The sequence below is a fragment of the Haliaeetus albicilla genome, chromosome Z (assembly GCF_947461875.1).
Source record: "Haliaeetus albicilla chromosome Z, bHalAlb1.1, whole genome shotgun sequence".
In the NCBI taxonomy this organism is placed as follows: domain Eukaryota; kingdom Metazoa; phylum Chordata; class Aves; order Accipitriformes; family Accipitridae; genus Haliaeetus; species Haliaeetus albicilla.
This window is the reverse complement of record NC_091516.1, coordinates 38,874,780-38,892,467: the sequence shown is the minus strand read 5'-3', so window position 1 is coordinate 38,892,467 and position 17,688 is coordinate 38,874,780. Positions and strand designations below refer to the sequence as shown.

At 42.4% G+C, this 17,688-nt stretch overlaps 1 protein-coding gene across 1 annotated transcript in view; it reads right to left on the bottom strand.

Moving 5' to 3' along the window:
• Window positions 1-16,320, bottom strand: part of FBN2 (fibrillin 2) — a 175,589-nt gene extending 159,269 nt beyond the window's left edge. The window contains exons 1-5 of the mRNA XM_069777396.1: window positions 15,598-16,320; window positions 14,640-14,722; window positions 10,864-10,962; window positions 10,205-10,303; window positions 7,687-7,782 (exon numbers count right to left, since the gene is read on the bottom strand). Of these exons, the coding sequence (XP_069633497.1) occupies window positions 7,687-7,782; window positions 10,205-10,303; window positions 10,864-10,962; window positions 14,640-14,722; window positions 15,598-15,827 (607 nt within the window). The 5' untranslated portion in view covers window positions 15,828-16,320. The remainder of the gene's footprint in view (window positions 1-7,686; window positions 7,783-10,204; window positions 10,304-10,863; window positions 10,963-14,639; window positions 14,723-15,597) is intronic.
• Between the last annotated feature and the right edge of the window lie 1,368 nt (window positions 16,321-17,688).

Genomic DNA, 17,688 nt, shown 5'->3' with positions numbered 1-17,688 from the left:
TGCCAGAGTCCTGTAATCCTAGTAGCTCTTGATATCTAAGAGCATGAAAGCAGCTTTCTGAATTTGCCCTTCAGAACTACTGTAATCCATCAAAGATTGATGTATGCAGATATCTACAGGTCTGAACCTGTATGAGGAAGAGGAGTTCTCTGAATAGGGACTGCACTTCAACCGTATGCATTATAAACATCTGATGACACCTCTGGTCTCAAGCAAATGATGAGAGTATCTATCAGGTTCTTCTAACATAGATAAGCTGACTTATTTTCCTGAATCAGGCACTTATCTGTCAAATAAAATTTTACCTCTTATTGCTGCAGGTAGTTCTGTCTTACTATCCCCAAGAGAAATCAGAGGTGTACTTTTTTATTTTAAACTGAAGCTTTTTTTTAAAATAATATCACCACTGTGGCATTTGCTTATAATCAACTTTCTACTATGTGTGGAAAAAGCTGACAGAAACCTTTTTTAAAAGAAAATTTAGAAAATGTAGGAAAGCATGGTGAAATTTGAAAATTTTAGGAAGATTCATATTTTGTAGAATGATATACTACCACTAACTTATTTTTAATTAAATTGATTAAGCTTAATTGGTTTTAGTTAAATTAGACTTGAAGTTGATGATGTAACTCTTACGTTACATGACGAACACCCCTTGTCAGTTGGACTGTGTAGTTAAGAGTATGCCTCACTCAACTAGTATTTCTTTCCTTCACTCAACAGGCCCTGAATGACTCCTTTACAAACTTGCACAAAATATCTCAAGACCACATGCTCTACTTCCGAATGGCTAAAAGCAGACTGAAAAGGAATTAAACTGAGTATTCAGCAGGGAAGTATTCCACTTACTGTGCACTGAATAAAAAAAAAAGACACCAGGACACATGGCCCTGTGGCAAGAAGAAAGGAAGAATGCTGACTGATATTTGAGAGCAGTATTTAGTAATTGTTTTTTATTTAATCCTACTGCCTTCCTTTCCTCCTGCCTTCCCTAACATGCTCTGCATTTTCATTTATACTCACTCTCACTCCTAGAGCATGCAATACTCAACAGTCTTCCACCACCTTAATAAAACAGGCAGGATGACCCCCCTAGTTAAAATCTCAGACTGAAACTCAGGATATTTGATTCATTGCTAAGTCTGCTGAAGCTTCCCTGGTCAGCCTTCAACAAGTAACAGCCTCACGTGTCTCAGCCTGTCTTGGGGGCAGGGAAGAGAGCAAGAATACTTCCTTTGTCCGGTTAGCTCTTCAGAGCAGAGACCCGCTCGTGCATATATACACACACATCCTATCCCACATAAAGAACCTCTATTTCAGTTCAGGCTAATAGTAGCCACTATAAAGCAAAATCCAGCAAAATTTAAAAGTTACATTCTCACAACTCCTACAAAGAGAGAAGAGCTTATTGATCAAAAGAGCATTTTTGCTGTTAAGCACCTGAATAAAGTTTACAGTCATTGGGGGACAGCTAAAATAACAAAGCAACTTGAGAAAAAGTGCAGGTCCTTTTAGAACTGCTTGTGCAGCAGTATGCTGTGGCTGGCAGAAAGGAAACCTCTTGAACATAACTTGCCATAGCCTGCATGGCAAGAAGTTCTGGAGTTTACGAGACTACAAGGGTAAGACCAAATATACAAGATCTGAATATATCCCCCAAAAGTTTTCACTTCTTCTCATGGTACTGCTACCATCAACAGATATGGAAAAGTTGTGTAAAGTTACAAGATCTTTTGAATACCTGTCAGAGGAAAGAGTAGTTTCTGAAATAATTTCATCCCCTCCTTGCTTCATTTACACCTAATCACTGTCAGTTAAGCACACACAAGCATCTTCAGCACCACTAAAGACTAAATATGAATTGCATGTCTTCTTTATAATAAAAATGTATTTGAGAAGTATTGAGTCCTATATAAAATTGTGTCACTTTGCTGTATGAGCGTAATTTTATTCATATGTATTATCCCAAAATATCTTTATAACTTTTAAGTGCCAATCAGTTTCTTCAGCACAGCTCCACTGCTGTCTTCTTTGCTCTTTCCTTGTTTGCCTCAGTTACTACATACTGTTGACACTTTCACTGAGAATGCTTTTTGCTTCCTCCTGCCCCTTTCTCTGTACTCTTGATTAGCTTCTTCATCCTCTTCCCAGCCCAGCTTGAAGAAAACCTTTGTTTTCTTTTTTGCTCTTTTTCCCCCTTTTTGTTCTAGTGTCCTTAGACATAGGATCATTACTGATTGTTTTCCTATCAGCAAGCATCAGATGAAGGTAACTGATTTCAAATATAATATTAGATGTATGCTCTCCTACCCCACAAAATGAACCTCTATTTCAGTTACACCCTCTGCCTCCAACCTTTTTCTCTATCCTCTGCAATATCCTGTTCTCCAACCCCAGGGACACTCACTTACTCTCTTGCTGTCCCTCCTAGGACTCTTCAGTTGCATGGACCAAGATCTTGTAGGCATTGCAGAACTGGCATAAAAACTGCTGCCTTGCACAGAGGAGGGTTTCTACTGACTACCTGTCTGCATCTGGGCAGAGTCTTCCCTATTAACCCAGTAAGAACCTGTAGGGAGACAGCTACCCCCATCACTCATTTACTGCATCTGTCATGAGGTACAGGCTCTCAGCTACTTTGGTAGACAGAAATTCCAAAATTCAGACAGTCAAAGAAAGTGTCCAGATGCTTGTACTGGGAATACCAGGTGCAACCAACACATTGGGCTAAGACACATTAGCAGCAGTTTTCCTGAGAACAACCCAAAAGCTCCCCCCTTTCGTAAGTTCTCACACTGTATTCAACTATGACATTTCTTCATTTTTCCTTTTTTTTCATCTGCCCAAGCTTGACAGCTTCATCTGGAATCCTCCCGTTCTTCAAAAAGATATTCTTCCCAAGCTATGCAGTTCTACACAGTCCAAACCATTTTGCTTCCCATTATAAGTCACAGGTACAGAGTAAGCGAGCACTGTTCTTTCTCATTCTACATGGGATGAAGGCAAACTTAGATCAGTGACAGGATTCTCCTTTCCCACTGCTTCTTCCTCCCTTTAACCCATGATTAAGAAGGAAGAAAACATCATTACTCTTCCACAGCTTCAGACCACTACAGACCATCAATTTAAAAAATGCACAGGCCATGTGCAGTAATACAAATACCATTTGCGCAGCCAGTTTTGAGAAACCAAAGGAACTGGTCATGCTAGAGAAAACCACTCTTATGTGTACAACTGAGCATGAGGCCTCTTAATCAATCCTTTTCTTTTTTTTCCAATTATTTTTCACTGGGAAGAATTCAACAGCAAAATTTCAACATCTATTTTTTTCTTAAAAAAAACCAACCGAACATGACAAAATAGACAAAATCAAATGCTTGAATCTTGTGTTTACAAATCAAAGACAAGAAGCTGACCAAACCAACACACTTTGATAGAAAATGTAAAAGGTCGTTGTATTTATCAGAAAGAATAAAGCACAAGGTCTCAAACAGGTTCTGCTTTCTTGTTAACCCAGCAGCAAGTCTCAAGTTAAATACTGTAATCATGCCAGTCATTAGTTACTGCTCAGCCTCCTGTCTCCAGCCCGGAAATTAGTCTGCTCAAAGCCCAGATAGCTGAACAAGCAGTCACGTTTTATCATATAACTGAGGCTGGGAGGCCAATCTGAAGGAAAGCTACATATGTTCTATATTAGGAAGAAAATACCTAATTTAAAAGAACTTAATTTACGGAACAATAAAAAGTACGCATTTAAAAGACAGCTATGTAAAAAAAATAACAAAACAAAATCTCTTATAACTCTGATGTGATTTGCAAGGGAAGTTCACAGAACCTTAAACTATAAAATTTTACTTAAAGAGTTATGAACCGTTGCTAAATTCAGTTTAAAATTAAACTATAGAGGCATTTCTTAGTATAAGGCAACTACTGCAACCAACAGATGAAGAAATCATTGCCTTTTGCATTTTGTTCGAAAGCATAAACTTATTAGGTTAAAAGTGTAAATTACAAATTGCTATTGAACTGAATAGGTATGTCAGGTATCTTTTACAGTTTTTTCATGTACTCCAGCTCATGTAAAGCATAAAAAAAATTAACATTTACAGTTACTATACTAAAGACTTTTCATAGTCATGACCAAGGTATACTACAGGAGCCATCTTTCTTTAACTGAATAATAGTACAATAAATTAATAACTTCTTCTTTTTTTGAGAATGTCTAGGCTACACCAAGCTAAGAGACTAGGTGAAATTTTACTTAGCCCTGTCCACTGTTGTAAGAGCATATTGTGTTAGATTAGATATCCAAATTACATATGCAATTATAGGCATTACATATATGTTATATTTTTGTGACAGTGACAGAAGCAAATTTGGCTTCCTACCTCCAGTTTCCATTAAGGAAATGTAAACTTTCAATTATAACAACTCCATTTCCAAATAACCCTGTAATGTAGCTCAAATCTTGTATAACAATAGCATTGTACACGTAGAATTGAAAGGCTAAGACTTTCAAGGACAGCTAAGAAATACAGATGCCAAAATACTGGTGTTCAATTCCTTTACGTGGCTTGAATTCTGCAGCTTTAAGTTTCACAACGAATTGTAAGAAAGCAAACTTCAATGCTTTCATCACCACAAAAGTTAAGTTACAAAACCCATATGTACTACAATCTTTTAAACAAATCAACCTATTTCAAGTATAAGCGTTGTTATTAAAAACTCTGAGCCATCATCACAGCTGGAGCCTGTCATACCTATTAACATGATTCCACAGTCCTGAATCTAGTCAGACAATAGAAGCAAATAACCAGGAATGATTGCTTCGATCTGGGACAAAACCCCAGCTTACCAAGTTGTATGCCAAGAAATAAAAAAATATCTGAATGCAATCCATTTAAAAAAAAAAAAATCAATTTGCAATATTACAATTCTATCCTGTTACAGTTCATCAGCTATAACTATCATTCATCTTGGATACATAGCTTAGTCTGCTGAATTTGGACAAATGTAAGCTCCATCTGAACTAAGGCTCAAACTATAAAGCAACCTAAAACATTGTCCAATCCCTTAAAAATCCATCCTAAACTGACAGACTTGGTAGTCTCTTATTTTAGCTCAAAGGCAGGTGTACATTCTACACAGACATATTTCTGAAAATGGCTGTAAATATTAACAGAGTTTTTAAGAGAATGTCACAAGCAACAAAGCAACATCTAGTGCGTATACAGAACAGCCTAGAATAGCAAAGAGAAACTCTTGCTTTTTCAGTGTTTGGTTTAGTTATTGCCTTCATCTACATGGAAATTATTTCCCTTTCACAGTCAACAAATGTAAAAAAAATAAAAGGTGCAAGATATTTTCACAATTTATATACAGCTTTGAACGCTTCAGAGCTGAATCTGAAACAGAGAATTCCACAGGATTCCCTTCAGAAGCCATTTCTAAACACATGAATGACAAGACGGTGTTTGGGAGCATCCAGCATGAGTTTACCAAGGGCAAAGGGCATCACTGCTTTCAACCCTGAGGCCACCGGTGCCGAGGACAAGGAGAGGGCAGGGGAAGTTGCTTGACTTGGGCAAGGCTTTTGAGACAGGCTCCTACAGAGAGACTGTGATTGCTGAGATACAGGCTGAATAAGTGAACAATAGATAAAGGGAGTGGAAAATTGGCTGGACTGCTGGCTCCAAGTGTTGTGATCAGCAACGTCCAGCTAGAGGCCAGGAAACTAGTGCAGTTCCTCTGGGGTGAGTACCGGGACAAATAACAATTTAATGTCTCCATTAACAACCTGGGTGGTGGTACAAGAGTGCACTCTCAGCAAGAATGCAGATGACACCAAATCTGGGGCACCAGTCAATATGCTGGAGGGCAGGGCTGCTACTCAGGGCGATCCAGACAGCTTAGAAAAAATGGGCAGACAGTTATCTCATGAAGTTCAGAAAAAGCAAAGGAAGTCCCACCTCTTGGATGGAATAACCTGACGGAACAACATAGGCTGGAGGCTGACTGCCTGCAAAGCAGCTCTGAGAAAAGGATTAGGGGCGTCCCAGTAGACAACCACCTGAACACAAAGCAGCAGCGTACCCTTGCAGCAGAGAAGGCCAGCTGCATGGACTGTATCAGGACAAGCATGGCATCTAATCCAGGGAAGTGGTCCTTCACCTCCATTTGGCACTTGTAAGACTGCCTGAGTACTGTGTCCAGTTTTGGATTCCCAATACAAGAAAGAAACAGACATACTGAAGGAAGTCCAGGGGAAAGCCACCAAATTGGTCAGGGAGCTAGGGAACGTGCCTTGCGTGCAGAGGCTGAGGGACTTGAGTTCATCCAGCCTTAAGAAGAGAAGGTTTCAAGGGGACTTTATTGCTGCCTGTAACTACCTGTTCAGAGGATACACAGAAATTGAAGCCAGACTCTTCTTGGAGGCTCACAGCAAGCAGACAAGAGGTAACAAATAATACAAGCTGGAACATACAAAATTGCAATTAGATATTAGGGTTTGGGTTGGGTTTTTTTGTTTTTTTGTTTGGTTTTTTTTTTACCATGAGGGTGGTCAAATACTGGAACAGGTTGTCCAGAGATGTTGTGGAATCTCCGTCCTTGAAGGTGTTCAAAACCTGACTGGCCATGGACCTGAGCAGGCTGATCTGATTAGATCTGCTTTGAGCAGGTATTGGACTAGATGGCCTGTGGAGGTCCTTTCCGAGTCAAATTATTCTGTCAATCTAAGAAGTCTACTTCTGCCCTAAGTGGGCATCTCATCCACTGCTAACGTGAATGAAGAATGTGACTGTCTATTTTCTATTAATGCAAATGATCCCATCCTCCTTTTTAGTATTGACAACCTTTTGAATATTTTAAAGGAGTAAGATAACAACGCATACTAGTAGCCAGCATTTCACACTACGGTTGCTCAGTTCTTCAGTACCCTTTTTGATGAGAACATGTATTCACAAACACACCAACTTGGATAAAGACAAGGAAGAATATTTATGCTAAGCTCTTCAGCATCATCTTTGATTATTATTGAAACCTTCTTGTTTAAGGATGTACAACATTACTGGTTTGATAAGCAATCCTCACTATATCCACTCATTAAAAATCCATTCTAAATAGAGAAGAATTGCGTTACACTTGTCAGTTTGATGCACACAGAGTACGTTCTACAATTACATCTAATGTTGAGCCGTTCGACGTGACTATATTTCCACAGTCTTGGCTTCAAAATACAAACAATGCTCTGATTCATTAGAAAGCAAGAAGTATAGATTTCTGAGAGTGGAAGTGGGTTTACTCTAAATCACTATATATGGACTTAGTGACTGAATCCTGCAAGTGTAGTTACACTTACACAATTCTAACACCATCAGCAATTTTGCTGTAATGTTATTTCACAATAACATTAGAGCAAAAGACAACTCAACTTTTAACTATTGTATGAACAAAATAAGCAGCCTAAATTAGCTCAAATTCCTACCAATTGTGACAGCTTTGTTACTTGCCAATCTGAAATGTGGCTACCAGACTTAAAAGGAAGATACTTTCTAAAATTACAAATAATAAATGGTTTACTGGAAGCTTACTGGCTCAGCCGGAAAATACACAGCACAAAGTATGTACATACTGTATTGTTGCATACAACTGCTCACAATTTCCCTCCTTATTTATTTCTTTTACCTCTTTCACACTGAGGGCCAGTAAATCCGTAGACACATGCACAGCGATTAGGTCCAATACACCGTCCTCCATTCTGGCAGCCATTTTCACAGACAGCTTCAATTAACAAAAAGAAGTTTTAAATGTTGTAGTAATGATATTTCAAAGATTACCACAGGTGTTATTCAAAAGTAGGTTTTTTCCTCTTAACTGCTTTAAGTCTTTCTGGACTTGAAGATCAAACTGATCTCCTTCCTATCCATCATCACCAACAATAATGATTGTTCAAGTAAAATTCCATTAGCCCAAATTCCATTAGCACCTGTTTAATGCCAATTGCAAGCAGCTGTTTAATTAATCATGTTCAGCACTGATTCTTAGCATGTGTTTAACTTAAGTCTATTTTTAAACAGTTGTGCAGCTCTAGTCACTAATCATAAGAACTTCAATTCATCACTGAAGCTAGCAGATAAACACTCAGCTATTTTGAGGGGGTTTTAAGCGTATGAAGTTGTGCTATTCAGTCACAACAGCAACAAACCTTTCAAGAAGGGAGACCTGGGGAGTCCGAGAGACAGATAATTCAGCTCTCAGAGTTGATTCTGCTGGCAGAAGGATGTTTAGAGCAAGGGAAAAGACTTACCAGTTTAACTCAACTTTAAGTACCTTCAAAAACTGTGTTTCCTAAAAGATCCCAACAAGAAATAAAATGGGTTTTGTGGGGTATAAATCCACAGTATATATAGAGGGAGAAGGTACTTTACAGCTGTGGGACTTGGGAGCACCCACTCATGCTATTTATCACCAATGTGAATCAAGAACAAAGCCTCCTGTCAAAGCACTGACATCTTCTCAATTTGAAAGGAAGACAGTTCTCCAGTGAGGCTGAAAAACACTGTTAAAAGAATGCCTTAACTAAGTAATTCCATCTGTTTTCAGGCTCACTGCTTCCAGGATATATACCCTTGTTCAGAATTGGCACATGTTCCAAATCAAAGTATTTCACCTTAAAGGACAGCCCCACCATTTTTAAGTGGCTCTGAACAACGGCAAAGAGATTTGGGTCTAGAATTCTCTAGGCTGCCTTCCTATGCAGGTCTCCCCAGTCGGAAGGTGGCATTTGTTACGTATTTGAGGATGCAGTGCAAAAGAACCTCAGCAACCTAGAGAAGGTAAATATTTCAAACTGGAAAAAATGTACATATGCCTCCTATATCACAATGGGGAACATCAAATATACTGTTATGTGGAAACATGATGAAGCCTTACTTCTTATCAAGAACTATAAAAATGAATTACTTTTTACTGCAAATGCGTATCTTACACATAAAATGAAGATACTTCTCTGCACGCGTTACATTAATGAATTAATGGACAATGCCACTTTAGTGAGATAATTAACTGCAGGAGATTTAAGACACAATTACATTTTAGTAAAAAGAAATAAGGACTTATTTACATTTTTCAGACATTCATTCCATATTGTGTCTAGAAGACAAATACTCCATCTTACTTGACATTTTAACTGTCCTGTACACTGAGACCAATCTCCACAATTTGTTCAGATTTTCTGGATTGCTTTAGAGTCACTGCTTGAAAATTCAATCCTCTTTTCATTTATTCACTGGAAATATGGCCCATCGGAGAGTGTTCAGGTATTGATCCAATATTTCAAAATTAGCAGGAAGGGGCCAGCAACTCTTAAAAGTTAATCTCACTGTGACTAGGGTCACATTTTAGGATTACCATTATTACCTAAAATTTTAGAGAATTTTATACACAGAGAAATAATGCAAGAGCAAGACTGCTCTCCAGCATTTGCAAAAACGACTAAGACAAAGGGATGTTCTTCCACACTATTCAGTCTAACTGTTCTTTGCAGACCTGCCTTTTGTTTGTCTCTGGTTCCTTCAGACTACCTTCAGCAATTAATTTCTCAGCTCATTAGTAGCCAGCTGGCCTCAGAATACAGTTTGAGTCTTTCTTCATCCCCCCAGACTTTAGTGGTATTTATTGTTTGCCAGATTTGTAGAGCTTGTAAACACTGTACTGTGATAGGCAGAGCTTTGCAAGTAACTGACTTTCTAGCTTGTCTGCCAAACCAAAAAGGTATCCAAATGCTTGAACCATATTTAATCTTTTTCCTTAGTCAATTAGAACACAGAAAAACATGCTTTAACCTAGCATTTAGGCTATTCTTTTGAGATGGAGAAACTTTGTCAAAGAGAATGAAAAATTAGTGATCATCTAGTAAGAAAAGGAGAGTGGGGTGTATACTGACATTGCTCCAAAGGATTTTCCAAAACTATTTGCTCAATTTGATCCCTAATTTGAATTTTAGAGAATACAAATGCACTTCATGCATGAACTGACTTTCAGCTAAACACTATACCCCAAAACAGCAATAAATTTCTCACAGACATTTCACTATATTTTGGCATATTGCCTTTTTTATCCTCCCACTCTACCTAAAGCACAAAGGCTACCTTGCAGGACTTAACGTGGATTTAATTTTAGATGCAACAGAGCAGTTACTTACGCTGCCCACAGTAAGTTCCAACGTAGCCTTTCTGGCAGTGGCACCGGTCGTCCGTGCACGTGCCGCCGTTCAAGCACCTGATGCTGCACTGTTGTACTGCTGTGGAGACCAGGCAGAGAGATAACCAGTGTTAGGCAAAAATGCCACATTGGGAAGCAAATGTGGATGAAAACCAAGACACGTGAAAGTAGACATGAGTTTCGTACAATATATGCTATGTATTTAAGTGTACACTCAGGTATTCTTGCAATCAAAGCCGCCCCAGCTGTAGCTATTAGCCAGCCATTAGTTTAAAAGCAACCACGAAGACTTTTTTTAGAGTTTTCCATGACTATATTTAGCAACTTAGAGCTTTTAGCTATCGTGGAGGCTGTACACTCTTCATTTCTTAGGAAAATCGACTTGATGAAAATGTTAATAACACACACTTATTTATCTCTTTAAACACATATTTTTTTCAGTTTGTCACAGAGCGTGAACAGGCACACTTAGTAATCAAACTATCAAAAACTAGAGATATACCACAGTGTAAGTTGCATGTATGCAGTAACAACAAGTTATTTTTAAAGAATTTACACAGTAGTTATTTTTGAGTTGACAGTCAAAGAGAATTACTTAAAATGAGATCTCTAATGAAAATAAATACAGTAAGTCCTTACTAGATTTCGATCCACAAGTAGGCGATATTTGTCCACTTGCACAAGTGCACATGTTAGGACGGGAACAAAATCCATCACCACAGCTATTTCTACAAATCGCTGAGGAAGAACACAATGAAAAAGACAGTGATTAACAGTAACCTTAATCTTAAACTACAGGAAAAAAAAAGCTAAAAGTATGTTAACAGCTTCTTTAAAAAAAACAAAACAACACTTGAATGCTCACTTCATTGGGACAGTAAATATACACGCAAAAGTAATTTTAAGTTAAATAAAGCAAACTGAATTTTGGTATAATCAGTATCTCTGACAAATTTAAAGACAAACAGAATCGAATATGGCGTATTCAAACACTGGTCTGACCACTGAAACCAGATCATCAACTCTTTCCCTAATTAGAAATACCAGCCTATTACACAAGTAATGTAAAATTATTAAAATTATATCTTTTAGACCACAAGACCTATAGAAAACTTTACCACGAATCCAAGATTTGAATGAATATAAACAATAGAGATCATAAATGTCAATTTATGGTATGGCTTCTCTCTTATAATCGCTATTTCAGAGGCATTCTAGGGTCTCTCTTTTCTAAGATTACCCATTCTTTACACAAAGCTGTTTTGTGGGAAGTCAATGTCCAAATGCTGGGCTTTGCAGATTTCGTGTAGTCTCCCTAAATAGAGTTTTCTGTACTCAAATATTTCCACAGTGTCATTTAGAAACCAACTTTATAAAAATCTCAGGGAAGCCTGTCCACACCGTATCACATGTGCATAACATGCACATTGCTGTGCTATCCTCTGATGCATCAAAGTTGTACCTTCCCTTCTCACTCGCCAGCCAAGGGAGCTCCATTGCACAAAGGAATGACAGAACCAGGAAGGAGTTAAAGCCTAAATCCAGATTCTAAAGGACATCCACATGAATATGTCTCTAAATAATCCACTGGAGTAGCAAATGCACCAAAAGACAGCCTGAAACATTAAGAGCCAATATGGCACCGGAGGACCTCAAAAAACACATACTGTACAAGAGACAGCTTGTAAAGCAAAAAAAACCAAGCAAGAATCACAGTTTCTTCGTAAACGACTGGGGGGGCGTTGAGAGAATCAAACCATCTGGAAGCACATCAGGACTACAAAAGGAACAAATACCCCTGGTAGATAATTTGCCAAGAATATACTGACAACCTAAAAAAAAAGGTCTATATACATTAAAAGGAAAGAAAAAAACCACGCACCTGGCCATATACATACAAAAGGAAGAAAGCAGAGGTAAAACCTTTCCCAGAATGCTCGTGCTCCATTTCTGATTCAGAAAAACTTGCGTTAATGAGCTGCAACTCCCATTAGGAAGCAAATTGTTTTCTTGTACCACTATAGAATTCAAATATGGCCCCTGCAGAATTTACACACTCCCTTTTGCCCTTTCTCCACCAAATCAGAAGCTCTGTACCGAGGCCAAACATGATCAAAACAGACGAGATTTTGTAAACCCGCACCCTCCTTGGCATACTCCAGTAAAGGCCACATTTTCTTTACAAGAAAGGAGTGGAGAAAGCCACATTGGTGGTCCACTGACACCACTCTTTGGGCATCAAAAAGATGCCATGTGGATCATCTACATTTATCGTTAAATTCCTCTGCAACTACGCCCTAAATATGAAGGCATGAGAGGGGAAAGAGTTTGTGGGATTTTGATATTCAGCTGAAATTAGAGACATACCACTGACTGATACGAAGTACTTTTCCCATTGGCAGACATAAAAGTGAGAAACGGGACCCAGATTTAGAGCACTTGACAAACACAGGGAACAGGGCTGTTTTCCTTATGCCACTGGTCAGTCCATCTTTACACAATGTAGCTCGATCTCCTGAGCAAGTGAGGTCTACATTTAGACCATTTCCTTAGTTTATTATCTGTTAGGGAATAATTTTTTGTCAACTGAAAGCCCTATAGCTGAAAGCATAGTCTAAATATGCTTTCATCATTACAGTTTATTTTATCTAAAGAAAAAGGAACCCAACCAGACCTTTTTTTTCCAGATAAAAGATCCCTTTTAATCATAAATATGTCACAGACCACCACCAACCATCATCACGTTATCAACTGAAAACACTGTAAAGTCAGAATGGTTTCCTGTTGACCTACCACTAGCTCACAGACCTCTCTTCATGAAATAATACTGTAAAACCACAGTTACAATCTGCACTAATTATAATCAACGAATCTCCAACAAGAAGTTTGCTAGCTTGTCTGTCATCCTGTGCAGGAGGCTTCATCTGGCTAAACATCTCTAGCTAGAGGGACCATCATCTCAACAAATGTTTCATGGGAGCATAGAAATCTGTGCTTTCAAACCTTCGTTTCAAAAAACAAATAGAAAAGTGTCACAGCCAGTCTCACAGATCGTCTGGCAAAATCATTCACCCTTCAAACATGTTAGAGAGCCACAATTAAGCTCCAGTAAGTAAAGAGGAGCTAAAAGATGTCCTTTGTGCACATGCATTAACAGTAACTCAAAGATTATTGTGGACGTGAAGAGAGCTGAGACCGAGGTCTTTAAGAGGCACTGAGTCACAATTTAAGGATAATTTATAAGGATTTCTGAAAGCACCTCCCTCCATCATTGTCCCTCCCTAATTTCATTTGAGCCGGATACCCAGCTGAATTTGAAAAACCTATCAACAGCATATGAAGCAGCCTAAATCCATTTTAAAAACTCCAGTTTACATTTATCAGTGATGCATGGCAGAGTCATAAGAAATATCAGCAAGGCAAATTTAGTCCTGTAAAATGAATAGATGTGAACAGGCTGATAGTCCTGAATGATAAGGCAAGGACCCAAAAGTCACCTTTAAGTTTGGCAGATCTTGGCTTACCACACGTTCATTCCCTACTTTAGTCCTGGAAGGCTGTAGTCTGTTAGATAGAGTATTACAAAGACCTCCATTGCTTACATAAAATTTAGGGCAGTATGTTCTTGAACCTGAACTCCATAGCTGAGCATACTTATTAGCAAAAGAGATGGTGACAGGCTAGGATGAATGGGCGCAGACTCCCATTAAAATTCAAGGACTGTAAGAAGCACGTGTCTAATACCAGCTTTTATCTAACAGACAGAAAATTCAACTTAATTCTCCATTTCCTTTCCAGGTAGACAATGTTCCCTAATCAGAGTATTGAGCAGGTTTCCTCCCCCACTTTTCTCTTTTTTTTTTGCCAAGCCAGGTCAACACCCACATCTGTCAGCACAGTACCTCTTATGACCAGGCAGTAAGCAGAGGCTACGTGCTTTACAGCTATTAAAACACAACTAAAAATGACAGGCATGAGAATAAGCACCCCAGATGTAAAAAAAGTTTTCCATTTGATTGTCATTCCAAGCCTAGCGCAGAAGCTCCACAAAACTTCAGATCTGATTTGCTTTCTATCAAGACTTTTTGGCTTTTTTCGCCTGTTACTATAGTTGATTATTAGTTTACGGAAGGTTTTTTCCCTTTTCCTTCGTTGTCATGTTCTTTTCAGAAAACTAAGGGGAGACACGCCTCTCATGAACACACCAAGGAAAATACAGCAAGTAGCCAATCTTTTGATTACAACAAACACAGACCTGTAAATCTACTGTGTTTTTTTCCCCTTTTTCTTAAAAGTAAGGCACAAGACAGCTCTGAATTCTCTTTTCTCACAGTGGATGGAGCAGCAACTCACAGAAGAATATTTATTTTTATTATTACCCCTAGGGCAGTAGAAACTTGAAGTCAGACACTTACGAACAATGCACTGGTTTCCTCCAGGGAGCGTTTTCCACCCAGGGCAACAGTACGAATGGAATCTAGAGCCACACACATTTGGCCTGCCACACAGACAAACAAACAAACAAAGGTATATACAAAAATAGAAACCCGTGTAAACAGAGTCCAAAGTTTTATCTACCCACAAGGGAAGAAACCAGCCGCATGAAACAAAAAAAAGCCACGTACAGCAAAGATGCCTAAAAAAATCCTCCCCAAAAGGCAAGAAACCCAGAAGTTCCAGGCCACTTTGTTTTGTATTGGTTCAACTGGTTAGCGTAAAGAGGAGAGGCAGACAACAGCAAGCCACGTTCATCCCCGGTGGAACTCCCGAGGCGATGCAAGGGGATGAGTTTGGCTCCGCATTCCTACAGAGTCTTAGCAGTCTTGCTACGAAAACTGGCTTCATGCTGCTGTCTGACACCAGGCGGAAGGGACGACTGCTCATAAGGATCGCGAGGCTAATTCACACGACCAAGAACTCCCCCAAACGTTAGAAAAAAACAGATTTTGCACAGCTTCCCAGGAGAAGCCAGAGCGAAGAGAACGTCGAAGCAGCTGAACACTGTGACATGCTCGACTACAAAGCCCAACGCGGTCCCCCTATTAGCTGTAACGCAGCCCCGCACAACGCCTGCTTTTAATAGAGCCGCGCTAACGAGCAGCCGGTACTTCACAGCCGCGGACAAGACCCCAAGTCCAATTAACGGCAGGTTCCTCAGCCACACAGAGGGGCCGCGTGGGAGGCAAGGTGGGCCGAAGGCAAAACCGAAGACCAGGGCTTCGGCTTTGAGGCAGGCGGGGGGCGGCTGCCGGGAGGGGGCTGCTCCCTGGGGAGCGGGGCTGCGCGCCGCTGCCCGGAGGACCGGCCGGCAGCGGGGAAGGGCTTTCAGGCTGCGGAAGGCAGAGGCCCGAGCGCGGCGCGGCGCGTCCCTACCCGCGGAGCACGTCCTGCTGTCCTCGCCTGCGCACCCGGCCGGCGGCGGCGGCGGCGGCGCTGCCGGCCCCGTCCTCCCGGTACGCGGCGGCTGGGTGGATGCCGCCCGCTCCTCCCGCGGGGCGCACCGGCGGCGGCTTCTGTTGCCCGGCTGCTCCCTGCGCCCAGAGCGCCAGGCAGCCCAGCCACAGGAAGCAGGGCTGCACCCAGGGCCACCGCCGTCTCCCCATCCTGCGGCTGCCCCGGCGGGAAGCGGCGGAGGCGGCGGGCGGGGAGCCGGGGAGAGGTGTGCTTGTCCCGCCCCGCCGTCAGCGGGCACGGCTCCGCTCCTCGTCGGGGGAAGGCTTCAGCCGCGGAAACTCTTTCTTCTCTCCTCCCCAGCCTGCCCTGCCGCCGCGGCCGTCAGCGGGACACGCCGATACCAACGGCGGGCTCCACGTTGCATCCCCCCCCTCCTCTCTCTCCGAAGAAAAAGAGGGGGAAGAGAAGCAGCAGCTGGCTCGGCGGGGGGTTTCTCTGCCCCCTCCGAAAAAGGAAATCCCTCGGAACCACGCTGGATTTCCCGAGAAAGAATACGAACAGGAGGGTATTTAACAGCCGCCGCGTCCGGAGAAACGTGCCGAGACGGAGCGAGAGGAGAGCAAACACCCCTGCCAAGCACAAGGGGCGGTTTTACAGCTGGCGGGCGGTGCGGGAGAGGCCAGGAGGCGGAGGCGGGGCCGGTGCCTCCCGGCCGGTGCGGCGGCGGCGGCCCCGGGGGGCGGGGGCGAGCGGCTCGGCGGCCGCGGGGCAAGGGATGCGGGTGATGCGGATGGCGCCGTGCCGGGCCCAGGGGAGCGGAGCGGAGCGGGCGCCGCTGCCGCCGCACGCGTGGGGCTGCGGCGGGGGCCGGGAAGAGGGGGCGGTGGGCGAGGGGAGGGGAGCCGGAGGACGGCTGCCGGAGAGCCGGGGGTGGACGGGGAGCAGATGGAGGGAGAGCCGGCCCGAAAGGGAATTCTGCGCCTTCCTCGGCGCCCCCGCCCCCCCCCCCCCCAAACCCTACGGGAGCTGTACCATGGAATGTATCCGGTCCCGCCGTAGCGGAGAGACTCGTAGGTAAAAGCCCTCCCCGGGAAAGCAGCTGGGGCTCAAAAGAAAGGTCCAGGTGGAAGGTGCAGGACGAGGCCCGGCCCGGCAGGGCGAAGCCTTGGGACGGACCCTCCAGCCGGCCTCGCAAGGGCGCGGAGCAGGGAGCGGGCGCGGGGCCTCGCCGGGCTCGGGCACGGGAGCGCCAAGCAGGGGCGTCCGGGGGAGGCGGGAACTCGCTCCGCCTTGGATCGGTTTCGCCTCCTGCGGTGGCACTTCGGTCGGCAAGCTGAGAAACCTCTTCGGAACACTCGAAAAGCACCAGGAGCGGAGAGGCGTTGAACGGCGTTAGTTCGCCGTTTCCTGCAAGGGTGGCTTCTGCAAGTTCGCGCCTTGCGGTTTTCCTTGTTTTCCTCTTGCTCTTTGTCTCTGCTTAGAGCATCTTAAAATGAAAAACAAACAAACAAAAAACCCAAACCCAGACAACCCAGCCTGGTTAATTTCGTGCTTACTCTCTAAGGCCAAACCCATGCATTTAGCTAGACGTGCTGAATAGTTAGCCACCAGTAAAAGGCAAACAAAAGCGATGAAGACATGTCCCTGCTGAAAGTCCCCGAGTGCTCCCTGTGGGTCGTCCTGATAACAATAGGACACAGCCTGGTTTTGTCAGCTTTTGAGAAGATTTATCGCTTTGAATTACAGCTCTGCGGTCGAGCGCCTAACCAGACATACCATGGCATACTGTGGCAACCAGCGAACTTCTTTTTGGCTTCTACAGCAAACCAAAAAACATGTAGCAGCTTCTTTTAGCTCTATTATCTGGCACTTCCAGTTCTGGAATGAGAAGCAGGAGCCATGTTTTGTTCTCTCCAAAATAAAACCCGCTGGCTAAGAGGTCATTAAAGCATGCCTTATTCGAGTCACTGCCCGAATTTGATGGTCCAGTGGCTCTAACAGAGGCTCCGTTTACAGATCTATATTCTGATTGATCAGCAGCTGATTTATTTAGATTTGAAAGGTTAGCAA